This window comes from Cygnus atratus, chromosome Z, assembly GCF_013377495.2.
Source record: "Cygnus atratus isolate AKBS03 ecotype Queensland, Australia chromosome Z, CAtr_DNAZoo_HiC_assembly, whole genome shotgun sequence".
In the NCBI taxonomy this organism is placed as follows: Eukaryota; Metazoa; Chordata; class Aves; order Anseriformes; family Anatidae; genus Cygnus; species Cygnus atratus.
In genome coordinates this window covers 56,111,352-56,131,042 of record NC_066396.1, presented here as the reverse complement: position 1 = coordinate 56,131,042, position 19,691 = coordinate 56,111,352, and the positions used below count along the sequence as shown (strand labels likewise).

At 35.1% G+C, this 19,691-nt stretch overlaps 1 protein-coding gene across 3 annotated transcripts in view; it reads left to right on the top strand.

Moving 5' to 3' along the window:
- CHD1 (chromodomain helicase DNA binding protein 1) overlaps window positions 1-15,259 on the top strand; it is a 54,594-nt gene extending 39,335 nt beyond the window's left edge. For 2 of the 3 annotated variants that reach the window (XM_050716213.1, XM_035564193.2), the window contains exons 25-37: window positions 1,085-1,126; window positions 1,840-1,970; window positions 2,377-2,515; window positions 3,273-3,423; window positions 4,420-4,542; window positions 4,900-5,040; window positions 7,258-7,521; window positions 7,934-8,074; window positions 9,421-9,599; window positions 11,137-11,233; window positions 12,237-12,294; window positions 13,301-13,511; window positions 13,722-15,259. In XM_050716213.1, the coding sequence (XP_050572170.1) occupies window positions 1,085-1,126; window positions 1,840-1,970; window positions 2,377-2,515; window positions 3,273-3,423; window positions 4,420-4,542; window positions 4,900-5,040; window positions 7,258-7,521; window positions 7,934-8,074; window positions 9,421-9,599; window positions 11,137-11,233; window positions 12,237-12,294; window positions 13,301-13,511; window positions 13,722-14,085 (2,041 nt within the window). In that variant the 3' untranslated portion in view covers window positions 14,086-15,259. The remainder of the gene's footprint in view (window positions 1-1,084; window positions 1,127-1,839; window positions 1,971-2,376; window positions 2,516-3,272; window positions 3,424-4,419; window positions 4,543-4,899; window positions 5,041-7,257; window positions 7,522-7,933; window positions 8,075-9,420; window positions 9,600-11,136; window positions 11,234-12,236; window positions 12,295-13,300; window positions 13,512-13,721) is intronic. The other variant, XM_035564194.2, reaches the window with a different exon arrangement.
- Window positions 15,260-19,691: the final 4,432 nt, after the last annotated feature.

Genomic DNA, 19,691 nt, shown 5'->3' with positions numbered 1-19,691 from the left:
TTGTTACTCTAAATTCCTGCATCCCTTGAGGACAGTGATTTCAAAAAAGATTTGATAACAATGGGTGAACTATTTTTTTAACATATGAAAAATAGTTTACTTCCCATGATTCTATGTGAAAGTTGCAGAAAGAACATGTACAGCTTTTTGGTGATAACTACAAAAAAAAGTTGAGTGGGTTTTGTTTTGTTTTAAGCTTCTTGAAACTGTAATTGAATTAATTTCATAAGGTGTCTTTTTAAGCTAAAAAATACAAAATCCCATTTGAGAAGTGTATCTTGAACAGTTGGTCTCAAATCTGGTGCTACAGTATTTTTTGGCAGGAAGAAGAATTGCCTTTGCTTTGCCTTTGTGTCTTTGTGAAATGTTACTCTGCTTCTGAAATTTAGGTGTTCACATTTCTCTAAAATATTTTAAATCTTTCAAAATACTTCTTATTATAATAATAATCCTTAATAATCCTTTAAAGATTCTTGTTGCCTTTCTGTTTCATCTAACAAAGTGGATTGCTTATTCTTTCAAGTGTATTCAGATGCTTGCACTATCAACTTGAATCTTTGATTGTTATGGAAATTTCTTTTTTTCCCTTTATTTTTATTTAATTCCCTCTTTATCCTGCTACTTCTCATTTCTTTCCATCAGTTATTTATCCCAAAAGCATTAACATTCCTTTATCTTCCACGTTGTATTTTCTGAAATCTTAAAATCACCTGTATTGAGTTTCAGATTGCTCCTTATGTTATGCTCAGATATAACATAATGTCTGAATTCTCTATTTACAAATTTCCATTTTATTTTTGATTAAAAGCATCTAGTTGCTGAATTTTGTCATGTGAAAGTAAAAGAAATGTTGTTTTTTTTTTTAATAAAAAATAAATTGTACCTTCTATTGTTTTATTTATATCTGTTCTTAAACCAAATAGAGCTATGACTATGTGCAGGTTATCTTGATATATATCAAGCTATGGGTTTTAAAATATTGTTAGGATTTCAATACAATTCTTTATGGACAATTCAAGCAATTAAAAACTAATGTAGTTAGTTAAGCATACATTTAAACTGCAAAATTGTTTTCTGTTTTTAGGTTTATCAAGAGTTACAAGAAATTTGGTGGCCCTCTTGAAAGGTAAACTTACAATTGTGTAGCGACTTTAAACCTTGTTTTCATAAAAATTAGAACAATATACCAAGAAACCTTAGAATAGAGAGAAAATAATATGCTTGGTCTTTTAACTTGACTGTAACGTGGCTCTGGGTTAGCATCAAGAAACCTTTCAGTTTTGCTGGACTGCTTGTTATTTTCTTTGTATTTTACCTATTGTCTTGTTTAATCTGCATTGGTGATAGGCATGCTGTTGTCTTGTCTGATAGCCTGTTGAAAGACCATCAGTTTATCCACTGTGACTGTTATCCACTGTTCAAGTTACTTTTGCCATTTCATTTTTAAGATATGGAATAACGCAAAAAGCTTAAGAAAAACTTAACATCCTTATTTTCCATGACAATATGTGTATTCTATATGATCGTGTCATATGTAATGGTTCCTTTTCTTTTTTTTTTTTTAAAAAAAAAAAAAAAGTACTGCAATCTATCTCAAAACTGTAGAGTTAGGGCCCTTTATAGTAATTGTTATATTGTTCTCTGATATCTGAATCTCTTATTTTTTCCTTTTTGTAATTACTATATTCTTTTATATAACTGTTTTTTAACTGCATGGGTAACAAGTGCAGGTGACTGATAACTTAGATGATCATTTTTCTAGTTTCAAAATCTGAAGGAGTCATTTGCAATTGCTAAACTTGCAGAGCTATAGAAATGTATGTTTTTTTTGTATTACAGGTTAGATGCTGTAGCTAGGGATGCTGAGCTAGTTGATAAATCTGAAACAGACCTTAGACGTTTGGGAGAGCTTGTGCATAATGGATGCATTAAGGCTTTAAAGGACAATTCATGTGGACAAGAAAGAGCAGGTACAGTGTGTTTGGAGGTGTTTGTGTGTGTGAGGGGGAATAAAAAGTGTTAAGAAGTCTGAATTATTCTTGCACTTTGATCATAATAGCAAACAATTCTTAGGGGAAAAAACAAATGTTATCATTCTGGGTGATTTTGAAAAAGGGTTATACTAAGACAACAACTTCTTTCCTTTTTTTTTTTTTAATTGTCACTGCTGAGTGCAGCTTGTTTTTGCATTACTGTGAAATTTAAAAATTATCTGTTACTATCTGAAAGACCTTGAGATTATGGAGCTTAATTAGACCATTATGTTAAGGAAAAGTCTGATAGTATAGCTATAGCAGTGAACTTGCTTGTTTTCTTTGTTTTTTATAAGATACATGTAACAGCTAACATTTTAATACTTCGATCATTTATTTTAAGGAGGTAGACTTGGGAAAGTTAAAGGCCCAACATTTCGAATCTCAGGAGTGCAGGTGAATGCAAAGCTAGTCATCTCTCATGAAGAAGAGTTGGCACCATTGCACAAATCCATTCCTTCGGATCCAGAAGAAAGGAAAAGGTATTTTTTCCTAAAGGAAGTTATAATTTAGAAAATGGTTCAGGCTTTATTTGCTTTATTCAGAAAACCCGGACTCAGAGGAAACTGTCACAGCATTGTCCCTCCATTCCCTGTAAGGACTGGCAGCAGCAAACTGCTCCAAATTTGTTTTTCATTATTTCTTCCTCCTTCAGGGAAGGAAGAGGTCAGTATCAGCTTTGGCTTCTGGACTGTACTCACTGTGTTACTCATAGTACTACATCAAGACTAAAAGTCAGGCTTGCTGATGAGCTGTTCCATATGTCATATCTGCCTGAGGGAAAGCAGTATATGTCAAACTGCAGTAGATGGTAACTGTTGGTGGTAATTACCACCCTCTGAACTTATTTTCCTTGTGTATCACAATCTTTACACTATCCGCATATTCAGTTAGCAGTTTCATTTGGATGATGTTTTATACAGAAGTATAAAACAAGAGAACTTCACAATTAGCCAACTCTGTGACACCACCCAGGGCCACAGACAGATGTCTTTTGTCTATCATGATCAATATAATCTTGATCAGCTTTAAAACATATTTCAGTGTTGATTTCAACAAATATTTTCTGGAAATGTTAAGAAAGTATAGTGGTAGATACTTGTATTACTTTCCTAAGTATAATAGCATCGTAGTGATGTAACTAGATGCGTGTTTTCTGTTCTTAGTAAGTCAGCATCCTCTTTCCTAAGCTTCAGAAATAAAAATCTCTTATTTGTCGTTGTGATTTATTTCTGTTAGATATGTAATCCCATGCCACACCAAGGCTGCTCATTTTGATATAGACTGGGGTAAAGAAGATGATTCCAATCTGTTAGTAGGCATCTATGAATATGGCTATGGCAGCTGGGAAATGATAAAAATGGATCCTGATCTCAGTTTGACACAGAAGGTATGTCATCTACAATGTTTTATCAAGGACTTTTTTTGTTTAGATAATAATGCTAGTGACAGTTACTGAAAGAGTATATTTTATGATAAGTGAAATTGCAGAGATTTTACATACCTGTAGTACTTCCACATATCTATCCTTTGTGTGGTGTGTCATTAGATTTGGAGTCTTTGGTATTCAGCTGAAATCTGCCTTCTTATGGTCAGTTATGCTTCCCTATTGCTGTGGGCCTCTGTCATTTGAATTCTTTCTTTTCTGTCTTTTGCTTCCCTATTTTAGATGTTTGAGATGGGTTTGTTTTGTTCTTGAGTTTTTTGAAGGGAGTTTTTTCTAGGGATTTGTCTTGGTTACTCCACCACCACTTAATCCCAAGGTTCTTCAGTTGATGGACAATCATGACATGAAAATAGCTGTACTGGTCAGACTGAAGTACCGCAATAGCTGATTAGCAATAGTGAGCAACACATTTAGGAAAAAGCTAGGGTGAGGCAAACTTCGTGACAGTGTGAACAACCTGTAGCTTTGAGATTTAAGGAGGCAGGGTTTTGTCCAAATTTGTTTAGTAATGATTTATACTTCTGCCTTCAATTCATTTTCTGTTTTATTAAACCACCCATTTGTACTTCTGGCATCTGCAATATACTGTAATAATGAGTTCTTCATTTAGAGGATGCATGAGGCTGAACTGGGAGTTCTGTGGATGACTGGTAGAGGAGCCCAGAATGAACTATCAGAGTGGAAACAGAAATCTGAGTCTAATTTGTTCTAAATTTCGTGAGGCAATTTCCAAGATGTAGCATTTGCTATTTTTAGAAAAATGAAAACATAAGAAATTCTCCATTGCTTTTAAGCATGCTGGTATATTTGCTAGATACAGTTGAAGTGGAAGAATCCACCTTCTTTTATGAAACTTTTTCTGTTCTGAGTGCTCTAGGCTAATACCTTTGAAATCTGATAATGCGTACTCATAGTTCATACTACCAACATTCTCCTCAGATTTTACCTGATGATCCAGATAAGAAACCCCAGGCAAAGCAGTTACAGACTCGTGCAGACTACCTCATAAAATTACTGAATAAAGACCTTGCAAGAAAGGAAGCACAAAGGCTTGCTGGTGCAGTAAGTAAAATTTGGCATTCAGTAGCAAGATAAATAATATTCTTTTGGTGTTAGATCCTTTTCCTTTTTTCGGTCTCTTTTTTTACATTGTGGAGTACTGGTAATCATAACTACATGAGATGAACTTAAGAAATGAATTGCAAATATCACATTGTATTAATCTCTCTTATTTAGCATTCTCTCTTATTAGTATTCTCTACTGTTGCACTGTGCTCTCTCCAGTCCTGAGAACAGTGGTGGTCGTTACTGTCAATAAATAAAATGAAATCTATTTGATAGAAAAACAAATCTTTTTCTGCAACTCTGGTGAGGAAATGCTTGCCAATTGCTGTATTAAAGGTACTAATTTGCGTTCAGGGCAATTCAAAGAGGAGGAAAACAAGAACTAAGAAGAATAAGTTGATAAAGGCTTCAAAAATAAAAGAAGAAATAAAAAGTGATTCATCGCCACAGCCCTCAGAAAAATCTGATGAAGATGATGATGAGGAGGATAACAAGGTAAATATCTTTCATATAGTGAAGATGACTGCTAGAAATTTCTATTTTATATTCTGTTTGACCTAGTAAAATTGAAGCACCTGAATGGCATCTTCTTCCTGTGGTTGTTACTGTTAATATTCCATCAGCACAATTGCATGGACTATGTGTTGTAATTTGGTGATAACCCAGTAGCCGAGGAATTATGAGTAGTTTTCCAAATTTTATTATTAAATAATGTTGTAGTCAAATTAAAAGTATCATTGATCAATTTCAATGTTATTTAAAGACTTCAGCATTGTATCTGTTAGAAATGTAAATCTAATACAACATACAAATATGGAATGTTTCTGACTAGTGTGTTGCTACAGTAGTAGCAACTGGTTCTTCAGGTATGTTTTAGTTGAGGACCAGCAGAAAAAAAAAAAGTCAAACCCAATTAGAAGGAGCAGCATGAATAAATGATGTTTCAAGATGTGCAAGTGAAAGTTTCTGCATGTCTTGACGTTAATTATGCAAAAAGACTACTTAACTTCATTATGTTGTGTTACTTCTGAAGTATTCTGTTAGGCCTCTGCTTTTGTTGGATCTATTTCTTATATCTATTACACAGCAGAAACCACTAGAGAGAACAACATAACATTTAGGGTTAAATACCTACTTTTATAATTTTGAAATAGTTTAAATAAGTAAGTGCAAATCTATAAGTATCATTAAAATCATTCCTGCTTGGTTTAATATAAACCAAATTATGTAAGTGTCTTTCATAATCATTTAAAACTATTTCAGGCCATTGTAATTGTCAACTTTTTCTGTAAAGATAAAACACTAATTGAAATACACTAATTGAAATACATAGTTGAAATAGATTAGGTCTGAGAACTATGATACAGTTTGCAGAAAAGTTAAAAAAAAAAAAAAAGTAGTAAGTTTTAACTGAAGCCTTACTATATAAGTATATAACATAATAAGTTATAAGTATAAATATAAAGTTGTACCAATAAACAAACAAATAAATAACAAAAAACTAACCTTTCCTTGTAGACTAGTTTATTTTGTAGGTAGGATAACTTGAATGATTTGTTTGGAATGTAAGACTGCGAAGTGTTTTCATAGTTCCCAGTAAATTGATAATTGGCAACTGAATGATAAAACAACATAAATTAAGTCTTCAGACTACTAAAAAAAAAAAAAAAAGAGTGTCAGACTTCGTCTTCATTCAAAACAGAAGACACTGCCAGTCTGTTGATTGACTGTTCTGTTTGGGAGAGTGCCTAGAATGCTTTTGTGTATTTAATAATGGTTATGCATTATTTGAATACTTTTGGGCAGAGACAAATAATTTCACCTCTGAAGAAAAAAAAAAAAAAAAAAGACTAGATCCCAAAATAGGCTTTAAACACCGAAGTGATTGGCTCTAACTACTTAACTGTCAGAGTGCTAATAACTTGATACCTAATCTAAGTAATTTATTGTAATTCACGTACTAGGTGTCTTTACATCTGCTTTTTTGCAGCTTGTCCAAGATATCTTTTAAATTGATTAAAAGATTATGATGATTCTTGTGCTTGTGTGATATTACTTTTGTTACTTAATAGTATTTTTCTGTCTGAAAGGATATCAGTTTCCATCTCTGACCTCATTAACAAAAATTACAAATACTTGATGTATTTTTCATCATCAAATAATTAAATGGGCTTCTATTAGACAGTCTGTAAGTAAGGCTTTTTATTTGAGCATAGTAAAAAGAACAGCTCCAAAAGAATAGAAGTTGGGACTCTCTTGCCTTCTCCTGTGAACGTTTAATGTGGGATCAGTAAAAAGTTACTGAGACAAAGCTAACTAGAGCAGAGGTCTTCTAACATCTGTGTCACTTGAGTGTCCTGAACAATCAGCTCAGTTTTCAAGACGTACTTCCTTAGTGACTTTAGTGCTTTAGAGCTTTTTACAGGGACAGACTTCTTCTGGCATACAAAAATTAAAGTTACTTAATTTCTCACTCCCTTCTTATCACTGCCAAATCAGTACTTGTTTTGTGTCACATCAAGGAAATGAGTAAATAGCCCTCATTTTTCTTTACACCTATATCCATTTTTATTTGATAGATGTTAAATCTATGTAAAAAAAAAAAAAAAAAAAAGAAATGCACAGATAAAAAGTATGTTTTAATCTGATGGTTGCGAAACTTGTATAGCTAGAAACTCAGTTTGATGTGACATATATGCTTGCATATTGCAGGATGAGATTGTTTCAGTGAAACATCTACATAAAAAAATAAAAGCAGAAAAAGAAAATGAAGAAAAGCCTGAGCCAGATATTGGTATAAAGAAGGAAGCTGAAGAAAAAAGAGAGACAAAAGAAAAGGAAAATAAAAGGGATTTGAAAAGGGAGAAAAAAGAAAAAGAGGATAAGAAAGAATTAAAAGAAAAAGATATTAAAGAAAAGAGAGAAAACAAAGTAAAAGAATCCACACAGAAAGAAAAAGAAGTAAAGGAAGAGAAGGTAACTAGGTTTATTTATCTTATACAGCATCAGAAAAGGCCACTAGGTTTTTGTGAATGATTTTGAGTTGAAAAGGTATTTTGGATCTAATCAGTTGTCATTTCATTGAAATCTTTTACATCATTTAAAGTTACATTTTTACCACTTGCAACCATGAAGACAGGCATATGAAATGGGGAATTACTTCCTTAATTATGTGTATCTTCATTGGATTGTGAGTATGCATGGGTACAAGAAAAGAAACTTACTCCTTTTCCATTCTCCTTTTCCATCCCACAGAGAAAGTAAAATGTACCATCATAGTTTTTCTTCCTATTATTGAAGAGTATGCAAGAGTTATGGTTATTGTCATACATTACAGGATAATTTCAGAGCCAAAACATACTCAAACATTTTCATGTTTTGTTCTTAGGTAAATGAAATCAAATCAGAAAATAAAGAAAAAACTAAAAAAATTCCATTGTTGGATACTCCAGTTCACATTACTGCCACGAGTGAACCAGTTCCTATATCAGAAGAATCCGAAGAACTAGATCAGAAGACGTTTAGTGTGGTAAGTCCCTTTTTGATAACTTGATTTACAAGTTTACACTTGATATTCTGAAAATTGGAAGTTTCTGATTCTTTATTCATTATTACGCACAGTACCAGACAATCTCTTGCTAGTAAAGTCTCAGATCAATGGATGATATTGATACTATTCTGAAGTTATTTTTGTCTTCAGGCCAGCAGTTTTATTCTGTTGTTTGTTGCAGGTATGCAGTATAGTAAGAAAACTTACCTAGCAGTCTGTATGCTGAATAGATTTTAAATATACTCTGTAAAGATCTATCCTCAACAAAAACTTCTGTATACTGCTTCTACAAGAGCAGAATACATAATGCAATTGCTGGAGTCTCTGGCTTCATCTTATCATAAATGCTTTTCCTCTTAGTAAGATAAAAAGAGAAATTAAGTTTCAGTACTTCCCTCCTGCAGTATCACAGACATAAATTATTAGACACAGGAAGGAACAAATTCTAAAGCCTTTAGAAATACCTGGCTGGAGTAATCTCTTTGACACCAAAAGAATTTCAGTTAAATTACTACTTCTGTCTAAAAACAGAATCAAGATTAGAGAAAAAAAAAAAAGGTATGTACACACAATATATGTAGAGTTGTATAGGTCAACTGCAGCCTTTGGTAAGCCTGAAAGGTACCAATGAGTTCTTCTGAGCAGTCGTGAGCTTTTCTTCTGTGTGTTTTATCATACAGATTTCAACGGTTGTCTGTCTGTTTCTGCTGGTCAGGTTTAGTGGATTTATTGTGGTGCTGGCTGTGACATGCAAATTAGATTCTCATGAGTATGTCCTTGACTTGTCTTTGTATATTTTTAAACTAAACATTCCAAGTGACTTATCTGTGATTCCCAGGATGGGCCTCAAGTGACTCAGGTGGATGTGTGGATAGTTTAGTGACTGGAAATCATTTGATTTCTCTGTACACTTACATTTTTCTGATCACTTCTAGGTTTAAGCAGTGAGCTCTGCAAGCTATCTAATTTAAGCTGTGGCTAAGTCAATATGTATTGCAGATGATTAATTGCTTTGTGTCATGAACTAGCAATGGAACTCTCTTCCTTGAACTCTTCGGGGATGGGGCATCATAACTTCTCTGTTCTCAAGGAACAGGCTCTTTGATTTTTCTCCATAGATGTTGACACATTGTTTGTGGTATTCCTCAATGCGTTCCCCTCACCCTGTGAGCAAGGTCTTGTGTTTGGTTTTGCTTGTAACAATGCTGTTTTGCCTGTATAAATATCACAGTAATGGGTGGGGTTGTGTTCTAATTTTTTTTTTAATTTATATATATACATATATATATATATACATACATATATATATATTCTGCATTATACAGTGCAAAGAAAGAATGAGGCCTGTCAAAGCAGCATTGAAACAACTGGATAGACCAGAGAAGGGCCTTTCTGAAAGGGAGCAGCTGGAACATACTAGACAGTGTCTAATCAAAATTGGGGATCACATTACTGAATGCCTAAAGGAGTACACAAATCCAGAACAAATTAAACAGTGGAGGAAGTAAGTTTTTCTGCATGACTTTTTGTTTTGTAAAAGCAAAATCTTTAATTACTTGTATTAATGATAATAGTTTTTGATTATTTCTCTTGTTTCTTACCCTCTTTTTCTTGTATTTTTCTGCTGTCTTAAGTAGGGGTTATACAAGATGATTATAAATGGTTCTGGCTTTTAATAGATTGACTTCTTCATACTGTATAGCAATGCATTTTATCCAGTAGGTGGAGTAATCTCACTTCTTACAACACAAAGTAAACACTAGATAACTTTTACTTAGTGTTAAATATTTAATGGGAAAGAGTTCTTATCTTTAAGGATCTGTTTTTTCAGCTTTGAGGATTTTTTTTTTAATTCATGCTAAAAATAGGCAATTCAAATGTGTCTGCTGAACTTTGATTTTTATTTGTAGAATATTTAATTCTTTTTAAAATATACTCTAATAATATATGACATAATAAAATTATTTATAATAACATACTCAGATGTGTTTCAAAACAAAGAGTTCTTAAATGTCTTTATCCATCATTATATTACACTTAAAAGTAACTGAAATTGCATTAAGAATCTATCGTAATGTGCACTTAAGTCTTGAAAATACATCCTACAACTTGGGCTGAAAATATATACTACACTTCCATATGCAAGTCAGTTAAGCATTATAATTTCCTTACAGACTGTTGTTAGTGTAGAATGCTTAAGCAAGTAAAAACAGCCGTACTTCAAAATTTTAAAGATGGTCTGAAATATAAAAACAACACCTGTCTAACACCTCAGTAAATGTTATTTTTCTTTAAGTGGAAATACATAATAGGGCTAGTATTCCCAATAATACTACAGTGCCATTTGGTGGTTGTTAAAATAAGACTTAAGTAGTCAGAGTGAAGGATCAGACTGATGCTTCCTGAGCCTGAAAAATTCAGATGTTACTGGATTGTAGCATTTGGTAGTCTGATAGAATTTTAGACTTCAGTTTAGTTATCTGTAATCATAGAAACAAACATTTTCTTTAGGGTTTTGGCATCTATACTTGACCTAGTGTTTGTTCTTCTTTGTTCCTGCATAGGACAGATTAGGCTTGAAGTTACAGCCATGCCACTTCTGTCATTTCTTCAGACTGATTTGTTTTCAAATCTTTGACCAGGATTTGGAATTGTGGATCTTTCAAAAGGCATGCATAAACTGAAAGCAACATTTCTAAGCATTTCCACAAATAATTGCATTAATGAAATTGATAATAATACTACTACTGTTCATGCACTTCGAATTCTAAAGTAATGATGATAAATAATGCAAAGTGTCAAATTGTTACAGGAATTAATTTGTCAGACGTTTGATGTACAGCTAAATAATGTTTGCTGTGCAGCCAGGCACTAGTCTGTGTAACAGATTTTATAGTGTTTCTTTTTACTGAGGTTGTTGAATTAATTTCAATTATATCTATGCTGTTTTGTGTCATACAAAAAACAAAGAATATATGTAAGAACTACAGCAAAAAAAGAATATATGTAAGAACTACAACATCTCTTTTCTTCTTCCTCAGAAACTTGTGGATTTTTGTCTCTAAGTTTACAGAATTTGATGCCAGAAAGTTGCACAAACTGTATAAGCATGCAATCAAAAAGCGCCAAGAGTCTCAGGTAATATTTTAAGACCCTCTCTAAATATAAAAACGTTCAAGTGTTATAACTCATTTAGATTTAAAGGATTATCAGAAACACAGCAAGGTATATACACTTTAAATAAGCACTTGCTTTTTGTTTATAGTAGTCTCCTTCGATAGGCACTTAGCTGTGTTGAACCTCATTGAGTGCCAGCTCCTGCACTTTGGTCACAACAACCCCATGCAATGCTACAGGGTTGGGGCAGAGTGGCTGGAAAGCTGTGCAGAGGAAAAGTATACAAACACCCATACAAAAGGGGGTGTTGGTTGACGCTCAGCTGAGCATGAGCCGGCAGTGTGCCCAGGTGGCCAAGAAGGCAAATGGCATCCTGGCTTGTATCAGGAATAGTGTAGACAGCAGGACCAGGGAGGTGACTGTCCCCCTCTACTCAGCTCTGGCGAGGCCGCACCTCGAGTACTGTGTTCAGCTTTGGGCCCCTCAGTACAAGGACATCGAGGCCCTGGAGCGTGTCCAGAGAAGGACTACAAAGCTGGTGAAGGGCCTGGAACACAAGTCCTGTGAGGAGCGGCTGAGGGAGCTGGGGTTGTTTAGTCTGGAGAAGAGGAGGCTCAGGGGAGACCTCATTGCTCTCTACAACTACCTGGAAGGAAGATGTGGGGAGCTGGTTGTCAGCTTCTTCTTGCAGATAAGTAGTGATAGGACTAGAGGGAATGGCCTCAAGTTGCGCCAGTGGAGGTTTAGGTTGGAAATTAGGAGACATTTCTTCTCAGAAAGAGCAGTCAGGCATTGGAACGGGTTGCCCATGGAAGTGGTGGAGTCACTGTCTCTGGGGGTGTTTAAGGAAAGGTTGGACATGGTGCTTATGGACACGGTTTAGTGGGCGATAGTGGTGGTAGGGGGGTGGTTAGATTAGATGATCTTGGAGGTTTTTTCCAACCCTAATGATTCTATGATATTTTTCTAAAGTATTCAGATAAACTGAGATTTATCAGTAAGTTCATGTACTCATCTCTTTTAGCAACACAATGACCAGAATATTAGCAGCAATGTGAATACCCATGTAATCAGAAATCCAGGTAAGAAATCTTAAATATGATCTTGTGCTAGATATCTTATCTTTTTAGTATATTTCATTTCACATACCCTTATCTGTCACCTAGATCTGTGTCCTATACTGCAAAATTTGGTAGAGATAGGCACACTAGTATAAATAAACTAGTTTGAAGAAATTCAGCAGAGCACAGACTGAGCCTGGTACTTACTGGGTTGAGCAGCAACTTAGTTGAACATCCTTTAAAAAAAATAAATGGAAACCTACATTTTGTATTTTATTTTGGCAAGGTAGAGAAGTCTACTCAAACCTTTAAACTTCATAGAAATTCTTTGCCCATTTGTAAGCCATTGTAGTGTCAAAAAAAAAAAAAGCCTCAGAGAAAAAAAAAAAAAAACAGCATTATTGTCAAAAATAAAATACATCCCATATAACTAATTGCAAACTGTAACTTCAATTGTGACTTAAAGATACAGTTTTCTATGTTCCCACACCTGCATTCTTGTAATACTTTTATGTAATATTTTGGTTATATTATCATGTATTTAAAATCAACATAACATATTTTTAGAACAGTATAGAAATGCTAGTAATGCTATAGTAAAATGCTGTGGTAAATTGCTAATAGTAAAATGCTATAGTAATGCTACTAGTTTGTACATTTAAAATGTCGTCTTGTTGTTGGGGGCCTTTCCTATTTAGAGAGGAAGTTGCTGCCATTCTGTCTAGAATTGCTCTACCAAAGGCATTTCTACTCACTCCTTATTTGGACCGCATTTAGCCTGTCCATTCAGCTTGTAAGGGTGAGAAGCTCAGTTTCTGACCCCTACATGTTACATTTCTAGATTGCTTCCCTCTTACATCATCTGCAGTAGTGTGTTTGTCTTTCAGCTACTTAGATCATATTTCTGCCAAATTATAATGTTGTCATATTCTTTTAAATCTGATAAGTGGAAGTGCTGTTTGAATTAGGTGAAGAAGAGAATTTATAGTGTATGAGACTTCCTCATAACCTCTGGTTTATTAAACAGATGTAGAAAGACTGAAAGAGACTACAAATCATGATGACAGTAGCAGAGACAGTTACTCTTCTGATAGACATCTGTCACAATACCATGATCATCACAAAGACAGGCATCAAGGAGATGCTTACAAGAAAAGTGACTCTAGGAAAAGGCCATATTCAGCCTTCAGCAATGGAAAAGATCACAGAGACTGGGATCACTACAAACAAGACAGCAGGTGAGTTTCTCCAGCAATTGTAAAATCTCTTCAGAATTCCCGTCCTGTTTTTATAGTGTGCTCATAGGAATCACCAAAGTATATTTTTTGAGTAATGCAAAGTTACAAAGAGAATATATCTCTAATGCAGTTCTGTTAAATTGACATAACTGTAGTTACTACTGTGTGTTCAGTTAACATTAATCTAATATAAAAACTTGTATTTTTTAGATACTACAGTGATAGTAAACATAGAAAGTTAGATGACCACAGGAGCAGAGACCACAGGTCAAACCTGGAAGGAAATTTAAAAGACAGCCGGCCTCATTCAGATCACCGTTCCCATTCAGATCACAGGATACATTCAGATCACCGTTCTGCTTCAGAGTACAGCCATCATAAATCTTCCAGAGATTATAGGTACCACTCAGACTGGCAAATGGACCACAGAGCTTCTGGTAGTGGCCCAAGGTCACCACTAGATCAGAGGTCTCCTTATGGTTCAAGATCTCCCCTGGGACACAGGTCTCCATTTGAACACTCATCAGATCACAAAAGTACACCTGAACATACATGGAGTAGCCGGAAAACATAACAAAGACTGACATTTTCTGGACCTTCTTTTAGCCATATACAGTAAACTAACACAATAATTGCCTTACATGACTTGAAAGATATGGACTGGATATTCTATCAGTAGCAGTATTGTTACTTCTTTCCAGGATGCAAGGTCTATTATCCCAACAGAAGAAAAATATTTTTGTATTTAAAGTTTATGCTGCACCGTGCTGCAAATGTTGTGGCACTTTTTTTTAAGAAATGGAAGATGTTTACTTTTACAGGGACCTCAACACTGCCCCTTTCAGACTGGATCTTACTATAAAACTCTTCATGTCAAAGTGATTTTAGGCTGAACACAGTTTAAATTATGTTTGTAAATGAACTTTTAAACACTGACCTGTGCTCATGTTTCAGGAAGGAATGAGGAGTTTATTTTTTTTGTTTCTTAGTAAAGAACTCTCAAGGACTTTGTTCACTTTCCAAAGCTACTTGTTTACATTGTACACTGCGACCACCTTGCCACTTTTCATCACAAGCTTGAATATTTAAATTCTGTACCTATAACTGTAAAATAGCCAGGATTTCTCCTGTTTGTGATCAGCTATAATGCCTTTTTATGAAACAAACAAACAAAAAAATTAAAAAACAACAAAACCAACAAATGGCTGTAAATTATTGTAAATTAATTAAATGAGCTTTTTCCCCACTCAGGCTTTTTTTGACTGTTCCTTTCCCCACCAACTCAGGCCTTCTTGTCACAAGTATGAAAGAAAGTCAGTGTACTTAAATGTTTTAATAAAATATCTTGATGGAATCAGAATGTAAAAATGGGGAAAGGGAATATTTTATTCCATTTAGTGCTCCTTTTTTTATTGGATACTTTAGATACTTTTTTTTTTTCTATTAAACTGTCAGTGTTGTGATTGTTGTAATGAAATCGTGAGAAATATCCAGCTAAACTGTGCTCTGGAAAGCTTTTCAGGTGCATTGGTTTTAAAGAAGGAGTGTTCAATATCTGAACACCTCAGAATCCAAATCAGCCAAAATTTGTTGTAAATCCATTTGTTTTCCCTCTTTAACATGGGCAATAATGTCAAATGTGCTATGCAGCCAGTTAATATTTTAGAAGATTTGAATGACTTTATTAACAGAATTGTTACAATGCACACTGATTGTACATAGATAACTTCTATCTGAAAAATTAAATTTAAACTAAAAGGATATGTGGGCTCTTGTAGTTTTCTGCTGTGTTTTGCTGTACAGCGTACCCTTTTCTGTTTTAACCATAAAAATATTAATCTCTTAAATACTAAATTTTAATACATAACTTGATAACTTGGGAAGATATCTAGTAGCCTGACATCATGTGGTTGAATCCATATCTGTTCCTCCAGTTTCTCTTGCAATGTTGAGCATTGTTTCCAATTAACCGGATCTACGTGAACACATTAATAAAGAACCAAAATCTGTCCACCCAGTATCTTGGGATCATATTGCAGGTACAGTTGCTGCCCACTAGGTTGATAACATTTAAACTAATTTAAGGTAGGCTGGGACTCAATTAATGCTTCTTCATATCTTAGCTTTTTATCTTCCCAGGTCCGGGAGGATTTGCGTTTTTCTGCTTTTAAGCTTAATTGCTGAAACAGTGTTCAGCCAGTGATGCCTAGTAAGGTTATGCATTTCTGTCATGCATTTTCCACATCCAATGGCAAAAATCAAAAACATGGAGCATCTCAAACCACTGCCTGATTCTTACTGCTTGGGTGGTGAAAAGGAATCACGAACCTATTAATAGAGCATTGAGAGCAGTCCTGCCAAATCTGGTTTGCTGTCAATGTAGCTACCTTATGGCATTGTGACTCATCATGTTTCATGTGATATGATTAGTGTATGTCTGCTTTTGTTTAAGGTATCTCAGGTCTGTCTGAAATAAGCAAGACAGAACACGCTTAACTGGTGGCTTTGATGGTCAGGATCTTTGGTAATTTGTCTGTTTAGCCTGGTTTTATACGAATGTATTTAGAGATTTACAAATCACATTTACAGTGGTTTAAATTTTCCCATGCTTATTCCCATTAAGTCTTAAGTATGAATTTTAGTGATGGAGATAACCTCCATTACTTATGAGGCTGACTGTTAATGGTGTGTACTTTCCTGTTTAGTAGAATCCCATATCCTTCTCAGATAAGCCATTTAGGATTCATTTTGTATGCACTCATATTTGACCTTTATTTTGTAATGAAAGGCCTTTGTTCATTTGTAATGAAAGGTCTTTGAGGAATGTGACCAGTTCTGAAGCATCCATTTTACATTAGCCTTTTGCTTCAGATCTTGGTGTTGCTTATCTGTAAGATGTTTAGGAAAGCAAGAATTCTCTTGGCTGGAAGAGAACTCCTGGTATGGCTGTTGATAAAGATTCAGTTGTTTCATCCACCATGCATGGAGGCTTAAGATTTCCATCTTAATCATGTACATATATCTAATATACCTTTCCCGATACTACCTAAGAAAATGAGATTGCTGGTCAGCTGGGGAAAAAAAAAAATGTTAAAAATGCATTGCTGCTGTTAGTTTTAATGACAGAAATGCATTATATGACTGGTTAATGTTAGTTCATCTGCTGTTGTGATGGCATCACCATTTACCAGTCACTGTGTTTTCCCCATTTTGATCTTAATTGCAGGTGCCCCGTCATCTGAGCAACACTCAAAGAGCCTGTGGTTTCTGAGAGAGACTTTCACTACTGTCAGATAGAGGACTTGCAGAGTCAAACACCAGCCACAAAAAGATGGCAGTTTCTGCAGAAACCTGGCACTCCCACAAAAAGGAGTGTGTCCTTACTGCTGTCTGAGACCAGGACAGCACAGTAACAGAGAGGGCTGCCTCCCTAGGTTGGGTAAATTTGATGACATTTGCCTTCCTTATTTTTAGAGCTTGGTTTTGTCCCTGCACTATCCTCTGTCATCAACAAAAGAGTCTTAGTGGTATTTGTTACTTCCACTGGCGTTACCATTTAGCTGTAGTTTTCCCATCTAAAGTGTAAAATCTCAATGAAGTATTCTTGTAGCAATGTATTTTAAGGGGCACTTTTTCAGTCTCAATATTATGTTCTCAATATAAATCTCAATATTATGTGTTAGTGGCTCAGTGGTCAATGACAAGAGATTTTTTGGCAGGAAATGACCTCCTTCTTAGGAATGTAGACAAAGACACTAAAGACTAAAGATACTACATCATGATGCTGGTTTTCTTCTTTCTGATGAGACATTTTCTTACTAGTATCTCTGTGATCATGTTTTATTTGAACAGAAAACTAACTGAATCTTAGACCCTCTTGGGTACCAAGGCTGAAATGAGATCATCTGGTTTATTTATTTATTTATTTTACCTTCATAGAAATAAGACTCTTGCTATTAAATAATATTAATATTCTATTTAATAATATTATCTCTATAATAATATTATCTCTATTAAATAATAGTATTATTATTCTAATTGGTAACGGGTAACTGGTATGAATCAGCCACTTGTACTGGTTGAAGTTTGTTATGATAAATGTACAATGTTGTCACTTGTATCTCTGCTCATTCTTTCAACAAGCAGTAGACCAGCATGGTTACACCTGCAATTTAAGCTGTGTTCTTAAAAGTTTCTGGTCAAGCTTTTATTTGTGAAATGCTCCAGAAGAGGTAGTGAAGAAGTTTGATTATATGAGGCAATGCTAGCAGCAGAAAGAAAAAGAGACTCCTGGAATTCATGAAATGTTTCTTATCCTTTTCATTTTCCTCTGTAGTCCAGTCATTCATCTTAAGATATTAAGTTGAGAATAACGGAGTCATGAGGAGCATGTTCTGGTCCCTTCATCCCTGTGCTAGCACACTGATTGGGGTCAGTGAAAGATTTCCCTGTGTACATGGCTAATACTAAAGCAAATGGCTATTTCTGGTGTGTCTTTGCAGCCTGCTAACCCTACAAACTTATTTCTAACTATCTTTTTAAATAATTTTGAAAGCTACAAACAAATGAGAAATTACTTTTGGGTGAATACTGACATTTAGTGATAATTGTTTATTTTCATTAAAAAAGAAACTCCATTGCTGTTTTCAAAAGAAAATGTTAGGACCAGGAATAGCTAATATGCAAAAAGGATAATTCTGCTTTTTTTAATTTATGTGATGTTATTTGTAGCATTTTTATAAACCTGATGTGGAAGCTGCTTACTTTGTTTTAAAAGTTGAGAAAGCATTAGGCCTTTAATGTATATTTTAAGTGGGAATTGCACTGATACAAAAATATAGAAGGAGAATAAATTTTTAAAAGATCTTAGATGTTTGTTCATATTCTGTATGACATGTTGTAGGAAAAAAAAATGCAGCAGTAGGGTGTATTTTTTTGTATTTGAAAAGTAGTAAGTCCTGGATAAGTATCTGCCTTTCAGTTTACTCCAGAACTTCGTTATATACCTACACTGATAACGAAATCTGCATGCATATATTGCAGTTTATCAAGACTGTGTTTCTAACTTACTTTCTTCTGTTCTATAGTATGTCTTATCTTCATGAATCTTAATCATTCATGGAAAGTAAAACAAGCAACAGTCCTTTGAGATATGCTTTATGTGAATTTTATGAAGAAACTTTCAAGGTGTTGGGTTTGGTCTGGCTTGACCCTGGCAGGCAGCTCAGTCCCACACAGCTGCTCACTCCCTGTCCCGCAGCAGGAAGAAGTCCGCCAGTCCAAGTGCAAAGCATTGGCTGTTATCAAAAGGTTCCCAGATGCAACAGAGTGGGTTATAAGGAGTATAGCAAACAGCAGAAGCAAAAGCAGCCACTAACAAGCACTAGACTCTTAATTACAGTAAGGCAAGCGCAGGAGCCTGCCAACTAGCACATACAACATATATAAATTTTGTCTAGCACACTCCACACTGCAATCAAAAACTGTCATCATCTCAAGCCCCTTAAGCCCATCTTCAAGCCTCACATTGAGCAACAAAAAGTACTGCTGCAGTTTAAGCTCACAGGCAGCTAAGCCCCACACAGCCACTTGCTCACACTCCTCAACCACTGGGATGGGAGAGATTATCAGAAAAATAAGTGAGCAAACTCACAGGTTGACATAAAGACGGTTCACTGGGTAAAGCAAAAGCCACAACCAGAAGCAAAGCAAAACAAGGAATTAATTCACTGCTTCCCGTTGGCACGCAGGTGTTCACTATTTCCAGCAAAGCAGGGCTCATCACATGTGACTGTTACCTGGGAAGACAAACATGTTCACTCCGAACACCCCTCCTTCCTCCTTCTTTACCTCCATTTTATTGCTGACCATGACACCACATGGCATGGGACATCCCTCTGGCCAGCCTGGGCCAGCTGTCCTGGTTCTGTCCCCTCCCAGCTCCTGGTGCACCCCCAGCCTCCTCGCTGGCAGGGCAGCAACAGGAGCTGAAAAGTCCTGGGCTCTGTGAGCACTGCTCTGCAACAACCAAAACATCGGTGCGTTACCAACACTGTTTTGAAAATAATCCAAAGCAAAGTATCACATGCCACTGAGAAGAAAATTGACTCTATCCTAGACAAAACCATGATGGTGATTAATTATAATTCTGTATTTAGTCAACACGTGATACCCAACTGT